Source organism: Castanea sativa, chromosome 8, assembly GCF_040712315.1.
Source record: "Castanea sativa cultivar Marrone di Chiusa Pesio chromosome 8, ASM4071231v1".
Taxonomy (NCBI): Eukaryota; Viridiplantae; Streptophyta; class Magnoliopsida; order Fagales; family Fagaceae; genus Castanea; species Castanea sativa.
The window spans coordinates 31,552,877-31,570,082 of NC_134020.1; the positions used below are offsets into that span (position 1 = coordinate 31,552,877).

At 37.1% G+C, this 17,206-nt stretch overlaps 2 protein-coding genes across 3 annotated transcripts; both read right to left on the reverse strand.

Moving 5' to 3' along the window:
- Nucleotides 1-3,337: 3,337 nt before the first annotated feature.
- On the reverse strand, nt 3,338-12,157 carry LOC142608066 (U2 small nuclear ribonucleoprotein B'' 2-like). Of its 2 annotated transcripts, XM_075779774.1 has the most exons (6): nt 12,006-12,048; nt 11,862-11,942; nt 6,362-6,534; nt 5,151-5,235; nt 4,219-4,295; nt 3,338-3,878 (listed from the first exon to the last, which is right to left on the reverse strand). In XM_075779774.1, the coding sequence occupies exons 2-6, from the start codon at nt 11,932-11,934 to the stop codon at nt 3,600-3,602; spliced, it is 687 nt and encodes a 228-aa protein (XP_075635889.1). In that variant the 5' UTR covers nt 11,935-11,942; nt 12,006-12,048; the 3' UTR covers nt 3,338-3,599. The 2 variants fall into 2 exon arrangements, with proteins under 2 accessions (XP_075635889.1, XP_075635888.1); XM_075779773.1 differs by having other exon boundaries at nt 11,862-12,157.
- A 2,747-nt stretch (nt 12,158-14,904) lies between these two features.
- LOC142606200 (uncharacterized) lies at nt 14,905-16,155 on the reverse strand. Its single transcript, XM_075777587.1, has 3 exons — nt 15,776-16,155; nt 15,365-15,589; nt 14,905-14,944 (listed from the first exon to the last, which is right to left on the reverse strand). Exons 1-3 carry the CDS (start codon nt 16,153-16,155, stop codon nt 14,905-14,907), a joined length of 645 nt encoding a protein of 214 aa, XP_075633702.1.
- Between the last annotated feature and the right edge of the window lie 1,051 nt (nt 16,156-17,206).

Below are 17,206 nucleotides of genomic sequence, written 5' to 3' on the forward strand. Positions count from 1 at the left end.
TGAAAAGTCAACATATGCGGCTACTGTTCATGCTACAGTAGCATGAACAGTAGCATCTATCCCTGACGCATGCAGCAGCAGAGAAGAAAAAAAAAAAAGGGAAAGAAAACGTGAAAACGCTAGGCGTAGCAAATTTAATCCATATCCAAATGGATACTTAGGGTCCGTTTGGATATAACTGAAAATTGAAAACTAAAAACACTGTAGAAAAATAATTTTTAAATGTGTAAATAGTACCGTGAGACCCACTTTTAATTAAAAAATTCTTAAAAAGTACGTAAACAGTGACTGCACAGTATATACACAGTAATTTATCCTTGAGATGAGACGTGCAGCAAGAGGGAAAAAAAAAAAGAAAAAAAAAGGAAAACGCTGAACGCATTCAGCGCAATCCAAACCGCACCTTAGTACTTTGTCCCACGGTCTCAGCTCCTAGCTATTATGCCAGATGTTTAAACTTAAAGACTTAAAGTCTAGACAAGATTCTTTTGACAAATTTGAGATTGCAATTTGGTCTATGTCCTACACGTGTACTGTTTGTCTTCAAAAGCCAAAGCATTACTATTTGCAATAGTGCAATACTTTCTAGAATCTCAATACTTTCATGTACGACTTTTCTATAGCTTGTCATTTGTTATTAAATTAATAATATATAAATATAATAAACGATTATACGTGTAAGTGAGTGTTTTTTTTTGGACGAATAGATCATGGTTATCATTATATGTTTTTGCACTTATTCGATAAATGTTTGTTATTTTTTGACAAATTGGATAATTATAACACAAAATTGGAAGATTTGAGCTTTTAGATGTTAAGTTACAAGGCTCTTGACAATTTTTTTTCTTATAAGTTTTTTAGTAATTTTTAATCATCCCATTCAACTATTGTACATAGTATAGATATATACATATAGTATGGTTAGGAAAAAATTATTAATCTTATTTTATGTTTGTGCGCCCCCCTCCCCTAACCCAAAATACAAATTCTTGGCTCTAACACTGGATAAAGAACCAAGAATATGCGAAGAACACATATGAACAACATTCAAGAATATCAAGAACATTCAAACATATTCAGCAAATTTAAATAATCTACTAGCATGATTAAATCTTAAATTAATATTATAGGAAAATGAAACAAGCTTGGGAAAGAGATTATACTTGCATGCAAGATCCATATGGTGGAAGAAGAGGTTTTTGGTGGAGGTCCTAAAGGTGGACTAGAAAAGAAAAACTAGAAGAGAGAGAGTGAAGCTCACTCAATATCTTGAGTCTCAGGAAAATCAAGGTATGACAAGACTAATTCTATTTTATTAGAACTCGAGAGGGAGAGAAGAGATGATGTATCTGTCTCTTTTGAAATGGAGGAGAGGAAGGTTTATAAGTAATGGTGAAGAAGATATGAATGAAATGTCATTTAATGGAGATTTTTAGGGTCTTAATCTAGACCAATTTCATGCTAAGGAGGTCTGACTGGTGTGGGGAGCAAGCAGACGACTAAAATGGAAAGAAAATTCAATGTTTACCTTATTCGGCAGATGAGGTGTCAATCTATTGACCCCCACAATTGAAATCTTCAAATTCACTCATTTTTTTGCTTGGGTTTAAAGTTTCAGTGCACTGGACTCAACACAAGTTAAACATGTGTCAAAAATTGGTCACATGTTTATCTTGTGTCCCATCCAATGCATTGAATTATTGAACCAAAGTCTTGCCTATTTGCTTAATCCCAAATATTTTGTCAAAAATAAAAATTTGAATCACAACATTAAACGTGTTAATTAAATTTTGCTTTGCTAAAGATTCAAAATAGTAACATGCCGATATATAAAAATGATGTTGGCATATGAACATTAGAGCTTCCATTAGCCATACACATTTATGAATTTTATATAAAGCAAGAATATTGCTCTCTCTCGTTTTTGTGTTGTTGCCTTCTCAACTCTCAAGAGCCCAAATTTTCCACTTCATAAGTTTTGACCCCAATGAAAGGGAACGGTAAAAAAATTCAAACATATTACTTCGATTTTTCTGATTGTGCTACTACTTGGAGTTCCCTCAAGTCAACAGCCTATTTTCAGACGGTTGGGGACTTGGAGATCAATTTAGATTTTAGACAAAAAGGAGAGAGAAGAATATAAATAAATAATATTTACATGGAATAATAAAAGAATAAGAATTTAATGTAGTGTATTTGCGTGGGATGATGGAGATGCTCTAGAGCTCGCCAATATTTTACCACATTCAACGCTGATTCTTAGGGTCTGTGGTTGAAAGGGTAAAAAAGTAAGAGGATGAAAAATTGTGAAAAGATGAAAAAGTAAGAATATAGAAAATATTTTAATTTCCTTTCTTTTTGTTTGGTTGGGAGTGGAAAAATAGAGGAAGGGAAAAAGTGAATTTCTATAAATTTACTCGTATACCCTTGTTAAAAAATGATGCCCAATTAAAACAAAAAAGTGATAAACAACCAAAAAAAATCAATCACCTAAATTTATTAAAAAATAAAAATCATGTCCATAAAAAAAATCACATCTAAAAAAAAAAAAAAAAAAATACTGGACAAGCCTGCCCAGTAAATGAAAAGAAAAAAAAGGAAAAAAGAAAGAAGAATAAGAATAAGAAGAGGCAGGCAACACCTGCCCAATAGATTAAAAGAAAAAAAAAAAAAGAAGCAGAAAAGTGAACGTCTAGTGGAAAAAAAAGAAAAGGAAAAAAAAGAGGCAGCAACCTGGATGAATTTATTACACATGGGCATTTTTGTCCAAAAATGATGCACAATTTCTCTCTTCAGTTTTTTCTTCATTTTGAAAAGAAAACTTTTTGGTGGGCCAAGAGAGAAAACACCTGAACCCCACTATTTATTTTCCTTTCTCCCCACCCAACCAAACACACTTAAAAAAGTTTTTCTTCCAATTTTCTTTCCAAAGTTTGTCATCCATTCTATTTCACCTCCAAACAAAAACACCCTTAAACACCCTTAAGCGTGTATTGTCAATTGTGTCTGGGTATCCAAGCATAGAACGAAAGTGATTTTCAAAAAATAAACCAGAAGTTAAGCAGGAAACAATAAACATTCCAATCAAATGGTTGAATCGCTCACCTCGTGACATCCAAACTAGATTTGAAACAAATTAATATTGAAATGTATGACAACACAAGGAGAATGTGGAAGTTAGCTAACACAAACCTGGAAATATAGAGTTATAGACCTGTAATGGTTCTAGGGAATAAAACCAGTGTTTGAAGCACAGGGTACGAAGTCTACCAAGCGTCCAAGCCTAGCCTGACCTGATATAATAAGTGGCATGAGGTAAAAAATTGCACTGGACCAATTAAGCTCATCAAAGCAAAAATAGATAACACAAAGGTTACGCCATCAGTATCATACATATTCTACATTTTAGTTTCATTTTCTCATTGCATCTGACATTTTCTTACTTTCATCTAAATCAGAACTAACAAAATTCAGTATCTGCATTTGGTTTCTTGAAGACCTAACATGACTGAAGTATGCATAAGACTCTTCAACAACTACATATCACCCACACGAAGGCAATATTAATAAACAACACTTGCTGTGAGAGAAATATTGCTCTACTTCTTGGCAAAAGTGATGGTCATGGGGTTCTGAGGAGTGATTTTGAAGCCCTGAAGGGTCTGCATTGCCATGGAGGACTGCTGGTCGTCTTCAAATTCTACAAAGGCGATACCTGGCTTCGCTTCAATCATTCGGACTTCCCTAAATCCTGGATACTGTTGGAAAAGCATCTCCAACATCATGCTAGTGGCTTCATGAGGCAAATTCTCTATGAAGAGTATATTGTTTGGAGCCACTGCTTCTTGTGCACTTGAGTTTCCGTGGCGGAATGAAGCCTGCATACAACACAAAGGCACTGTTTAATCCAAATTGATACAATCATATTGGACGCTATTTTCAAACTCTTTTCTGGAAAGAAGAAAGGGAAAATGGTGCCTGAATAGTAGGTGAGAGATATGTAAAAGTTTTGTTATGGGATCTCTGATCCACCATTCCACTCCTAAAATCTTTAGGTTAACGATCCAACCTTAAAAGATGATCGCAGAACCATTGTAACAAATAAAACTGTCCCACATCCATGTAAGAAAACTATGATATTTGATTGCCTGTCAATCCACAGAGAGAGGGAGAACACATGTATGTAATACAAGACAATGCAAACAATAGAAAACTTACCGATGAGCCCCCATTTTGAGCACTTGCATTGGGCATGGTAGATTGCTGCGTTTCTTCAGCACGCCGCTTTCTTTCAGCTGGACATGCAAGTTTAGGTAAGAAAATTGTACACACAACACAGATGAACATATAGATAACATAGAATTGGGACTGGATTCAATCAGGAAAATAAAATGTATGTGTGGTATTACAATCCGACTTTTTAATTTTTAATTTTTTAAAAATAACAATAACGTACAGATAATAGTCAAGTATTATTATTATTATTATTATTATTATACATTTTTGGAGGCAAATACCGCACATGCACCCATATAGGACTGAACAGTAACCTCCCTCTGCACTCCTAATTTAGGGATTTAGGGGAGGTGAGGCTTCCATTTAGTTTAAGCTTTATACTTCAAAAATAATTGGTATTATATATGTGTGGTATTATGATCTGACTTTTTTTTTTTCCTTTTAATAATAATAACATACAAATAATATTCAAGTATTATTATTATTATTATATATTTTTGGAGGCAAATACCGCTCGTGCACCTATATAGGATTGAACAGTAACCTCCCTCTGCACTCCTAATTTAGGGATTTAGGGGAGGAGAGGCTCTCATTTAGTTTAAACTTTATACTTCGAAAACAATTGGTATTGTAGTTTTTGTTGTGGTGACATTATCAAATTTCTGCTTTCTTATACCCCCTCATCTCCCACTACAAAAATCATTCTCGACATTCTTAAAAAGTAATCCCATCATTCATTTGTTTTAACCAGCCTGGTTATATATATTTAAACTTGTAATGATTCAGGCATCTCAAATGAATATAAATATTTACAACATAGCATATGCTATCAAAAACCTCAAAGTTATACAGGACATAGATACTAACTGTAAAGAAGATTTGCACTATGAAAATGCCAAATGAATTTAGTTCACCTTTTTCTTCTTGCTTCTTTTTCTTGTCATAGCTTCCATCTTCTTTAGCAATACAATCTGACTTCGTTTTTGCGTATTGAATTCGCTGCACCAAATTAATTATGCACAAATTCAAATTTACATTACATAGTAAAAATCTAAATAAATGAGAAAAGCAGTTCTATTTTAAAGAAAGGATAAAATACAACAGATCAACTCATTGTAGAACTTAAATCAAAGCTATCATTTGGAGCTGCTATGAATATGTCTACAAGAAACCATTCAATTTTCTTCATTGAATAGGAAGAAAAAAGATACTCCATTGTATTGGACAAAATATTCGACCAATTTCAAGGTACAAAGTTACCACCAGTTAGCTTGTTAATATTAAAGAAAAAAATAAATCAAATCCAACAAGTCACAGTATTGTAGTTCAAAATACATACGTGGTCACATGGGGTCTCTATAAGTTTCAATTGGCAGATTAAACACATTTCAACAGAGTTAAGACAGTTTACAGCTGGCTCAAAGGTAGAAATAAGATGTTAATCTCATAGTTACAACAGTTCCATTGGGTAAAAGCGTTCTATACTTCTGCATATGAGGTAGGTGCCTAAATATGTATTATGATAGTTATTATTATTTTTTTGGAAAAGTAACAAATTTTATGAAGATATAGAGGCATGTAGCATGGGTACACCACAACTAAACTCTAAAATTACAATGATTAAATATGCATTATGAAGGTTCAAATGCCTTTTAGCATTCAGATGTATATTTTCCAGAAAATATTTCAAAAGCATAAAAAGCTAGACAAATTCATTTTATATGATAGCATGTCAAAACTTGACACAAACCAAAGCAATTTGGGAAAAGGGTGAACAGGAACACTTTATCTTGAATCCTTGATGCATTATTTTATTCCACCAGCAGTAAAATGATTACATGAGAACTTCACATATGGGCAAACTTACTTCTCTTAAGCTTATAAGAGATGCAATCAGTACAGAACCAAAGATCTGTAAAACCAGAGAAGAGGGAGTGCAAAAACATATGGGACCACAAACAACCCTGTGTGCAAACAGAATCCAAGATCTAATGTAACAATATGATATAGAGAAGAAAGTTGGACCTGGTTCTAAAAATTGAAATTTTAAACCAAATAAACAGAGCATACACAAGCATGTGCACGCTATATGCAACAAAGTACCAATTAGCTTCTTGAGACCCACCATAGGCTTATCATAAAATGGAAAGTTCTGCATTTGCCGCACTGCATTACTGGCAGCTGTTATTTCAGTAAACACAACCCATGCTTGACCCCGAAGCTTGGGCGTCTTCAAGGCAACAACATCCAAAATCCTTCCATATTGTGAGAATAAGGCATAAAGGGATCTCTTCAATTCTGTAAAAGGAGTAAAAGTTGAATTAATACAATATGAAGATTGTATAATGAAAATGTAATCACTAAGTCTCCATTTGTTTTTATGTAAACTGTTTTCCAATTTTTCTTACGTTCTGTATAATCAAAAATTACTAGTTAACAATAAAAGTTTTCATCGTCGACAGAAATTACACCAAAAAGGTGGAAAATGATTTACATTTTGGGAAAAGTAACCATTTTTCAAAACTAAGCCAGTGCCCCCTTTCTACCTCTCCTGACCAACACCCTCCCCCTCCCCCACTTTGCTCTGCCACCATCAACACTCCCCCCTCCCTCAGCTACCACCCTCCAGCTCTCTCATTTGCCCCCCCCCCCCCCCCCCTTTTTCCCCAACCATCTCTAAAATAGGACAGATTTAGGAAATTTGTTTATGAGTACTTGTGGTTGTTTTCAGAAATTAAAGTTGACATGTATGCAGTCATTTCCAAGGTGTGTGCATGTTCCAAGGCACATGGACATGCAACCCCTTTTGCCATATCCATGCTTCCTAGCTTAAAATCTCCTATAAATTCTAAACTCTGCAAAATTCCAAACGAGCCATAATTCATAGGGGTCGCAGAAAGTAGAGTTTTGCTCTTGAATATAAAATTACCCATAAATAATAAAATAAAAACCCAAATTAAAATTGTTTGAACCCTAAACTTCTAATTTCTTGTCCTTTTAAAACCAGAGGAATCTTACTTCAATTGGTCATGTGACATGTGTGTGCCCCATAAGATAAATTTTGAAACAGACAAATTTGTGAAGTAACAATGAATTAGTCTTCCATGTCTTCATCAATCTCCCATTGCTCTTATTACCCCCACCACCACTATTGCCTCTCAAATATTTGTTGGCCTTTGTCAAATAGATCCATAAAACTCATAAAATAATAAAATTTAATAGATAATTGGGCCAAAGAAAAAACTTTAATTTAATTAGTTTTCTTTTATCTCTATCAAGATCTTTTCCTACTTGAAAGTTGAAACATATAGTACTCTATTACATCACGGATATGAAAATAATTGGGAAAAATTACATTCAATTGTCAACTACTCCTATTGGAAATAGGATTGACTACAAAAGTTTATCAGAGGCTTGGTCTAAAATTCTAGAAAAAATTGGCTACTTATGATTACATCGGTAATAATCCAGTTGAAGCCAAGCAGCAAATATATATATATATATTCTCTTAAAATGCTTCTATTAAAAAAAAATTTACCAGTGAAGAAGGGACCATAAATGCAAAGTTGAGTTTTTTAGATATCTTAATGCATTTTTTTTTCTTGTATTTTTAGGACATAATAATTAACGAAGTAATAATAGAGAGTGCGATTTTAGATATGATACAAAGATGGATAACAATACATGTGATTGGCCCTAATTAGTCTATTGAGGATCCATATCCAACCCTAAAGTTTTGGGACTATGGGCTTTGTTGTTGTTAATATTGTTTGCTATGTAAAGTAGTTTTGGGACTAAGAATTTTTTGTTGTTAATGTTGTTTGCTATGTAAAGCTACTGAGGAAATTTGAGCTCTAGACATGCCCATCCACTAGGGAGGGAAGTGCTAGTTGGCCTAAAGTCAATATCTTAATCCAAACGTTAAAGAAGTAATGACGGAAAGACCACACGGGACTCTAATCTATTTTATTTTTGTCACAATTAGTTACATTAACACCTCTCTAATAATTGAGCCCTTCCTCATATTTTCCGTTCAAACACCCCCCCCCCTCTCCCAAAAAGGAAAAGAATCAAGCATATTCCAATTTCAAATCATAAAACCTAATATTCACGGTTCACTGGATGGTTTCACTATGGCTTTATTCCATAAATGTTGGTGTTGTGGAAAAGGATGTCATGGCTTTTTTTGAACATTTTCATCATCATTATTCTGTGTTTGAAAGGTCTATGAATGCCTCTGTTCTTTCTTTAATTCCAAAGAAGAGTAATGCTCTTAATATTAAAGATTTTAGGCCCATTAGTTTGGAGAGCAGTGTGTATAAACTTTTATCTAAGGTTTTGGCTAATAGATTGAGGGTGGAATTGGACAATTTCATCTCTGAGTCTCAAAATTTCTTTGTTGGTGGGAGGCAAATTTTGGATTCAGTGCTCATTGCCAATGAATGTCTAGATAGCAAGTTGAAGAGTCGTGTACCAGGTGTGGTTTGCAAGCTTGAGTGCTTGACATTGAAAAAGCCTACAATCATGTTAATTGGGATGCTTTGTTCTATCTTTTGGATAGGATGGGTTTTGGGGTAAAATGGAGTGGGTGGACAAAGGCTTGTGTGACTTTAGTTCGGTTTTCAGTTCTAGTGAATGGTTCCCCTGAAGATTTCTTTGGAAGCTCTTGAGGTTTGGGACAAGGTGATCATTTATCCCCTCTCCTCTTCCTTTCAATTATGGAGGTCTAAAGTAGGATTCTGAGAAAAACTGAGAAATGTGGTCTGATTTATGGTTTTCATGTGGGACCAGTGAACTCTATTGGTGTGTGCATTTCTCATTTGTTGTTTGCGGATGACACTATTTTATTTTATGATGCTTCTAAGGATTAGTTGTAGTCTATAAGGTTGGCCTTATCGTGTTTTCAAGCTTTTATAGGTTTGAAGGTTAATACAGGGAAAAGTGAGATTGTCCCTATTGGGGAGGTGAATAATCTGGATGCTTTGGCTAATATCCTTAGTTGCAAGGTGGGCAGCTTGCCTATGAAATACTTAGGGATGCCACTTGGTACATCGTTCAAGACAACTTCTATTTGGAATCCCATATTTGGAGAAGATGGAGAAGAAATTATCAGGATGGAAACGCCTTTATTTATCCAAGGGTGGTAGGCTCACTTTATTGAAGAGCACTCTTTCTAGCCTTCCTACTTATTTTTTATTGTTATTTACTATTCCTGTAGCTGTGGTTGCTAGGCTGGAAAGAATCCAAAGAAACTTTTTATGGGGATCGTTTGAAGGGAGCTCCAAATACCCTTTGGTGGCGTGGGATAAGGTTTGCTCACCTATTAAAATGGGAGGTTTGGGGATGAGAAATGTGGTGTCCTTTAATCAAGCTTTATTAGGGAAGTGGTTGTGAAGATACGGGCATGAAGTTACTCATCTTTGGCGGAGGGCTATATCCACTAAATATGGGGAGGCTCAAGGGGGTTGGAGTACTAAAATTTGTAGGAGAACTCATGGATGTGGTTTGTGGCAAAGTATTAATGAAGGGTGGGAAAGCTTCTCTAATCATTTTTCCTTTGTTGTGGGTGATGGTACTCGGATTCGTTTCTAGCATGATAGATGGGTTGGGGTTGATTCCCTTAAAATCCTCTAACTTGAGTTATATGTGATTTTAGCGGATAAGGAAGCCTGTATTTCTGATGTTGTGAGTCATCAAGAGGGGGATGATTTTAGATTTTGGAACCTGAGATTTTATAGGGATTTCGAAGACGAGGAGCTTGCTGCTTCTTTTTCTCTTCTTGACTTTATTCAAGCTCATCTTCCACATGGAGTCAGCAGCGATTCTTTGTGTTGGTGTCTTAATGGAAATGGTAAGTTTAATATCCGTTCCTTTTACAATGAGTTAAGGACGACTCCCAACTCTATCTTCCCTTGGAAGAGCATTTGGAAAGCAAGGCTTTTTTTCAATGGACGGCATCTTATGATTGCATTCTTACATTGGATAATCCCATGCTTAGAGCTCACCCTTTGGCAAATTGGTGTTGTGTGTGCCAGTGTAGTGGGGAATCTGTGGATCATCTCCTTATTCACTGTCATGTGGCGAATTCTATAAGGGTTTTTATGCTTCAGGCTTTCGGTATTCAGTGGGTGTTGCCTAGCTCTGTGGCGGAATTATTATTTTGTTGGAATTATTGGCTTGGGAAACATGATTCAGATATTTGGAATTTAATTCCAGGATGTTTGATGTGGACTGTATGGATGGAGTGTAATCTTCGGTCCTTTGAAGATTCTGAGAAGTCTTTGGTTGAGTTAATAGGCCTGTGCCAGAGAAGTCTTTAATTGGTCTCGGTGTTGGAGTTTTACAAAATGTTCTTCTATTGTTCAGTTTTTTTCTTCTCTTAGTTTAGTCTCTTGATTGTTTTTCTGTGGTGTTCTGTTTTTTGCTTTGTTGTGTTCATTCTCATGAACACATTGTATGTTTCTTTTTCCATTTTCATCAAGAATAATTCCTATATTACCTATCAAAAAAAAAAAAAAAAAACTAACGGTTCACCTATTTCAACATTGCCCTTAGTCCAATAGCCAAATCAAACCATCAAATTCTACGTGGTTCTAAGCATGAAGTATATCTGCCCATAAATCCACTAGCACCAGCTACTTCACACAATTTTTTATTCTAACTAATCACATACACCATTAATGAAATGGACAGTAGTCACTGATTTTCCACTACATGTCAAATGCAATATTATTTGGGGGGTTCATTTTAACTTATCTTAATCTTCAATGATTATTATTTTTCTTGTTTTCTCATACATTTGCATTAATGCAAACCAAATTTCTTCTTCCCTTAAATTCTTCTTACTAACCATACAAATTTTCACAAGTCATGAATATTCAAATAAGGGCTTATTAAAAAGAAAAAAGAAAAAAGAACAGCGACCTTGAATTAGATATGCCAATGAGCTCTAACTCAAATGGAAACTCCTCCCCTGGCAAGAGCATGGTGGATGGTGAGGTCATGGTCTCAGGACCCATAGGGTGAGCGCATAACTCAACAATAAAGAAAATAGTAATCTTGAAATAGATATGGTACAGAACTTAGTTACAGTACCTCAAATGCAGTACATTAGGTTTCCAATTAAATTCAAACACATGGCTGCATCAAATTTAATTGTCCTCAAAAACGATAAAAGCTAATGTACCGTGCCTAGGATATTGTGCCTACGTTTGCCCTTAGATATGAATATTGCCATAGTATTCCTCACCAAAAGATTCACAGTAATTCAACGACTCAAGTACTCCCTAGTCCCCCATGATCACTCTCACATAGATATTTACGTCTCCACCATCAAAATATTCTATAAGTTTAACTTCATTTATAAATCAAATCATAATTAATTTCTACTAATGAAGCAACTAATCCTCTGTTTGCTTCCCTAGAAAGTGCAGGAAAATTAAATACACTAAACTGAAGTTGCACAGCTCCACTCAAAAAACCTATTAGAAACTAAAATTCGGTTTAGTTAAGTTAAATGTTACATTTTTACATTACGTTATTGTAACAATTACCTCTTATATAGGTTTCTCGGGAACCAAACAAAGGGTTTAGCAGAAGAAGCGAAAGAGAGTTTAAAGGGTTACCTTCTTTCTTGACCTTTTCGTTCAGATTCTTAATGTATATAGTCTGACTAGGAGGTATGTCCCCAGAAAGCATGGTCGCTCAGAGAGAGAGAGAGAGAGAGAGGGAGAATATCTGTATGCAATGTGTGTGTGTGAGAGAGAGAGAGAGAGAGAGAGAGGGAGAATATCTGTATGCAATGTGTGTGTGTGTGTGTGTGTGTGTGAGAGAGAGAGAGAGAGAGAGAGAGAAAGAGACAGTGATTCGAACTGGACTGAGCCCTAGGAAATAATCCGAGTCTGATTTTGGGCTCCTACCTGTACGACCAACTGGCCCTGGAACCTTCAGCTATATTAATGAAATAATGGGCCTGGGCCGCTGGCCCCATTTTATTTTTCTCCCAAGAATCGCCTCCACCTTCCATTTGCAATTTTCCTTTACGTGAACAATTAGTTAAATAATGGATAAAATTTAGTTACAAAATTGATTGTAGTCTAAAATTATAATTTTTTTTTATAAAAAATTTAACATTACTACTATAATGACTCAATTTGGTACTCAAACCCAAACAATAAAGGATCTAGACTTAAAGAGCTAAATACAATGAATTTGTAGAGAGTGACCTAGAAAATTAGGCTTTAATAAATTAGATAGTAATACTTTCGCAAGTTATTTACATTCCAGGAATGTGGTACAACTTTTTCATCTAAATCTTCCGGGAAATATGCTCTTATACCAGCTATCGAGGTGATATGGTATGACCCTTCCAATTGGGCCCTAACTTTCCCCATGTTGGATTCTTTGCAATACTCAAAACCTTCCGCAATACCAAGTCTTTGGGAGCTAATGTTCTTAACTTCACATTTGAGTCGTACTCCTGCTTAAGCTTCTGCTGATAATACGCCAACTGAACCATGACATTTTCTATTCGCTCTTCAACCAAATCCAAACTCTTTTCTAATAACCCGTCATTATTGTTTGGAGTAAACAAGCTTGCTCTTAGTGTTGGGAATCCAGTTTCTAGAGGAATTACAACTTCAGCCCCATAAGTCAAAGAGAAAGGAGTTTCCCCTGTGGACCTACTAGGGGTAGTGCGATATGTCCAAAGAACATGTGGTAGCTCTTCCACCCACCTGCTTTTAGCATCATCTAACCTCTTTTTAAGCCCATTAACTATGACTTTGTTCACAGCCTCGGCTTGTCCATTTCCCTAGGGATAAGCCAGAGTTGAATATTTGTTTCTAATACCCATTTCACAACAATACCTCCTAAAAGCCTTGTTATCAAACTGAAGCCCATTGTTCGAGATGAGGGTGTGAGGAATCTCAAACTAAGTGAAAATATTTTTCCAAACAAATCTCTTAGCATCCACATCTCTAATGTTTTCTAGGGGCTCAACTTTAACCCATTTGGTTAAGTAATCAGTGCCAACCAAAAGCTATTTCTTGTTTCCTACTGCTTTAGGGAAAGGTCCTACAATGTCCAAACCCCATTGAGTAAAAGGCCAGGGACTAGAGAGAGGATTAAGGACGCCCTTATGCTGATGGATGTTTGGGGCAAATATTTGGCCTTGGTCACACTTCTTCACAAATTCTTGTGCTCCCTTTTGCATACTCAACCACCAATATCCTTGAGTGAGAGTCATGTGGGACAGTGATTTGCCCCCGTATGACTTTCACAAATCCCTTCTTATAATTCTTCTAGAAGGGGTTCTGTTGCCTCGGGATGGACATATAACAAATACAGCCTTGAAAAAGAGCGCTTGTACAATTTTTGATCCTTCGACAATAAAAAACGAGGAGCTTTTTTCGCACTTTATCAGCCTTTCCTTTCTTCTTGGGTAGAATGTCGTCCTTATGGGACATAATGATAGGATCCATCTAACTAGGTCCCACTCTGATGAACCCGCACCTCCTCTTTCTTAACCTCGGCAGGTTTATACAAATCTTCAACTAGGATGACTCGAGGTAAACCTTGGGTTGAGGAGGTTACGAGCGTGGCTAGAGAGTCAGCATGAGTATTTCTGCTTCTAGGGATTTGCTGTAAGTTGAAAGATTTGAACCCTGATTGTAAGTGTTTGACTTGACTCAAATATTCTTGCATTCTCAGATCCCTAGCTTCCAATTCTCCCCCTACCTGTCCAACAACCAACTTGGAATCTGAAAATAGCTCTACCACCCTTCCTCCCATTTTCTGAACCATAGTCATCCGTACTAACAAAGTTTCATATTCCGCCTTGTTGTTTGTGGCCGAGAAGCCCAACCTTAAGGATTTCTCAATAACAATCCCTTCAAGAGACACCATGACTAACCCCACCCCGGAATCTCTTTGATTAGCAACACCATCAACATACACCCTCCAAGATAGAGGCTCTTATGAGGAGACCATTACAACTGATTTTCCATCCATGTTCTGCTTTTCTTTATCTTCTTCACAGGGAGGTTCGGCAAACTTGACCACTAGATTCGCAATGACTTAACCCTTAATAGAGGTGCGAGGCATATACTTGATATTGAAAGCCCCTAGAATTGTACCCCAGTTGGTAATCCTTCCTGTGTAATCAGCTCTCCGAAGTAGAGTTTGAAGAGAAAGTTGAGTCAATACCACCATTGTATGGGCCTAGAAGTAATAGGGAGTTTACACGTAGTATGCACCACCGCCAATATGGCCTTTTCCAATGGTAGGTATCAAACCTCCACTTCATGTAAGGATTTGCTCACATAATAGACTGGCCTCTGCACCCCGCCATCAACCCGTATCAGTACCAAGCTAACTACATGGGGAGCCACTGCAATGTAAGCAAACAAAACCTCATCCTCCTTAGGCCTAAACATGATGGGTGGTCGAGAAAAGTATTCCTTTAACTGCTGGAAGGCCAGGACACATTCCTCGGTCTATTCGAACCCTTTCCACTTATTTAGCAATTGGAAGAAAGGTCTATATCTGTCTATTGACCGAGAGATAAATCGGTTCAACGCGACAGTCATCCCTGTTAATCTCTGGACTTCTTTAGGGTTCTGAGGAGGTTACAAACTGTTGATTGCTTTAATCTGGTCAAGATTGACTTCAATTCCACGATGAGCGACCATGTATCCCAAAAACTTTCCTGAACCAACCCCAAAAGAGCACTCAGAAGCATTAAGGCAGATGTTGTGTTTCCTCAATATTCCAAGGATATCTCCGAGGTCATTAACGTGCTCGGATTCTAGCTTACTCTTCACCACCATATCATCTATACAAATTTCAATATTTTTTCCTAGTGGTCATCATCCCTTGATAGGTGGATCTTGCATTTTTTAAACCAAAGGGCATCACCTTGTAGTGGTAATTTCCAGTAGGAGTGACAAAATCTATTTTCTCTTGATCATCCAAAGCTAAGGGCATCTGATGATATCCTTGGAAGTTATCTAAAAAACTCATCCGAGGATGGCCTACAGTAGCATCCACCAACTGATCTATCCGAGGCATGGGAAAAGGGTCCTTAGGGCAACCTTTGTTCAAATCCGTGAAATCTATACATACTCACAATTTCCTATTTTTCTTCTTCACCATTTCCGTGTTAGCCAACCATTTAAGGTAGAACACTTCCTTAATAGCCCCAGCTTGCTTGAGCTTGATCACCTCTTCCTTAACAGCCTCAGAATGCTCTATAGATGAGCGCCAAGGTAGTTGCTTTTTGGGGATGATGGTTGGATTGACATTTAAATGATGGAAAATGAAATTTGGATCCACCCCAGGAGCATCGTAAGTGCTCCATGCAAATACTTCAATATTCTTCCTAAGAAAAACTATCAACTCCTCTTTCTCTCAGGGAGGCAGCTGAGCTTCGACCATAAAAAACCTTTCAGTATTATTATCTATAACAATTTTTTCTAACTTCTCACACTTTGCCATTTCCGTTGGCTCATCCACAGATAAAACCGTAATTTTTGATTACTATAAGCCCTCTCTAGCAGAGGCCGAGGACTCCATCCCAGTCTGATGCCTAATTGCAGCCACCAAGCACCGCCTAGCCATAGACTGGCTTCTAATCACTTCCTCCTCCCTGTCCCTTGATGGGTACTTCACCTTGAGATGCAGAGTGGTAGAAATGGCCCTCATGGCATGAAGCCAAGGTCTCGCCACAATGGCGATGTAAGGGGAGTAAGCATCCACAACAATGAAGTCCATCTCGACCATCTTTGAACCTATTTGGACCGGTAGTCTAATCTGTCCCATTGGGACAACAATTTTTCCATCGAAGCCTACCAAAGGTGAATCATAATATGCCAAATCCTCGAGTTTCAACTTTAGCCCCTTGTACAAATCAGGATACATGATTTCTACTCCACTACCCTAATCTACCAACACCCTCTTCACATCATAGTCCCCTATTCTAAGAGTGATCACTAGGGTATCATCGTGTGGCTGCACGGTTCCAACCTTATCTTCATCAGAGAAACTCAATGCTAGTTGGACCTTTATCTTACTCCTCTTTGGCGCAAGGGAGGAGTCCTCTATGAGTGGCTAAGCTATGGACAGTACCCTAGAGGGGTGGGAGTAGGTCCTTCTAGGAGCGGCAAGAATAACACTGATTGTACCTAGAGGTGGCTTTGGAGAAGCATTTCTTTGAGACCTTAACCCTGCCTGGCCTACTTGCCCATTGGGGTGATATAAAAATTGCTTTAACTTACTACTTCGTACCAATTGCTCTAGGTGATTCCACAAAGTTCTGCAATCCTCTGTAGTATGCCCTCGTTCTTGGTGGTATTGGCAATGAAGGCTTTGCTCGTGCCTCGTGGGGTCCCTTCCCATCTTATTTGGCCATTGAAAATATGGTTTGTTCTTAATTTTTTCTAAGATTTGATGCACTGGTTCTCGAAATACTGTGTTAACCACTTGAGCAGTAGCAGCCCCAGATTGCCTAAAAAAAATCCCGTCAAGGACGATTGTTATTGTACTTGTTCGACCTAAAGTCCCTCCTATCTTGAAGGACCACCTTAGCCTTGCCTTTACCCAGCTATTGGTTCTCCTTGACCTGTTTATACTTGTCAACACGGTCCATGAGTTGATGCACATTTTTGATAGGCTTTCTAGTTAAAGACTTCCTCAAACCGTGCCCTCCTTCTAGCGCCATTGGATGATGCCAAGGGCAGGTGGGTGGAAGAGCTAACGCATGCTTTTTGGACATATTGTACTACCCCTCATAGGTCCACTGGAAAAACTCCTTTCTCTTTGACTTATGGGGCTGAGGTTGTAATTCCTCTAGAAATTGGATTCCTAACGCTGAGAACAAGCTTGTTTACTCCGGACATCAATGATGGGTTATTAGAAAAGAGCTTGGATTTGGTTGAAGAGCGAAGAGAAAATGCCATGGTTCAGTTGGCGT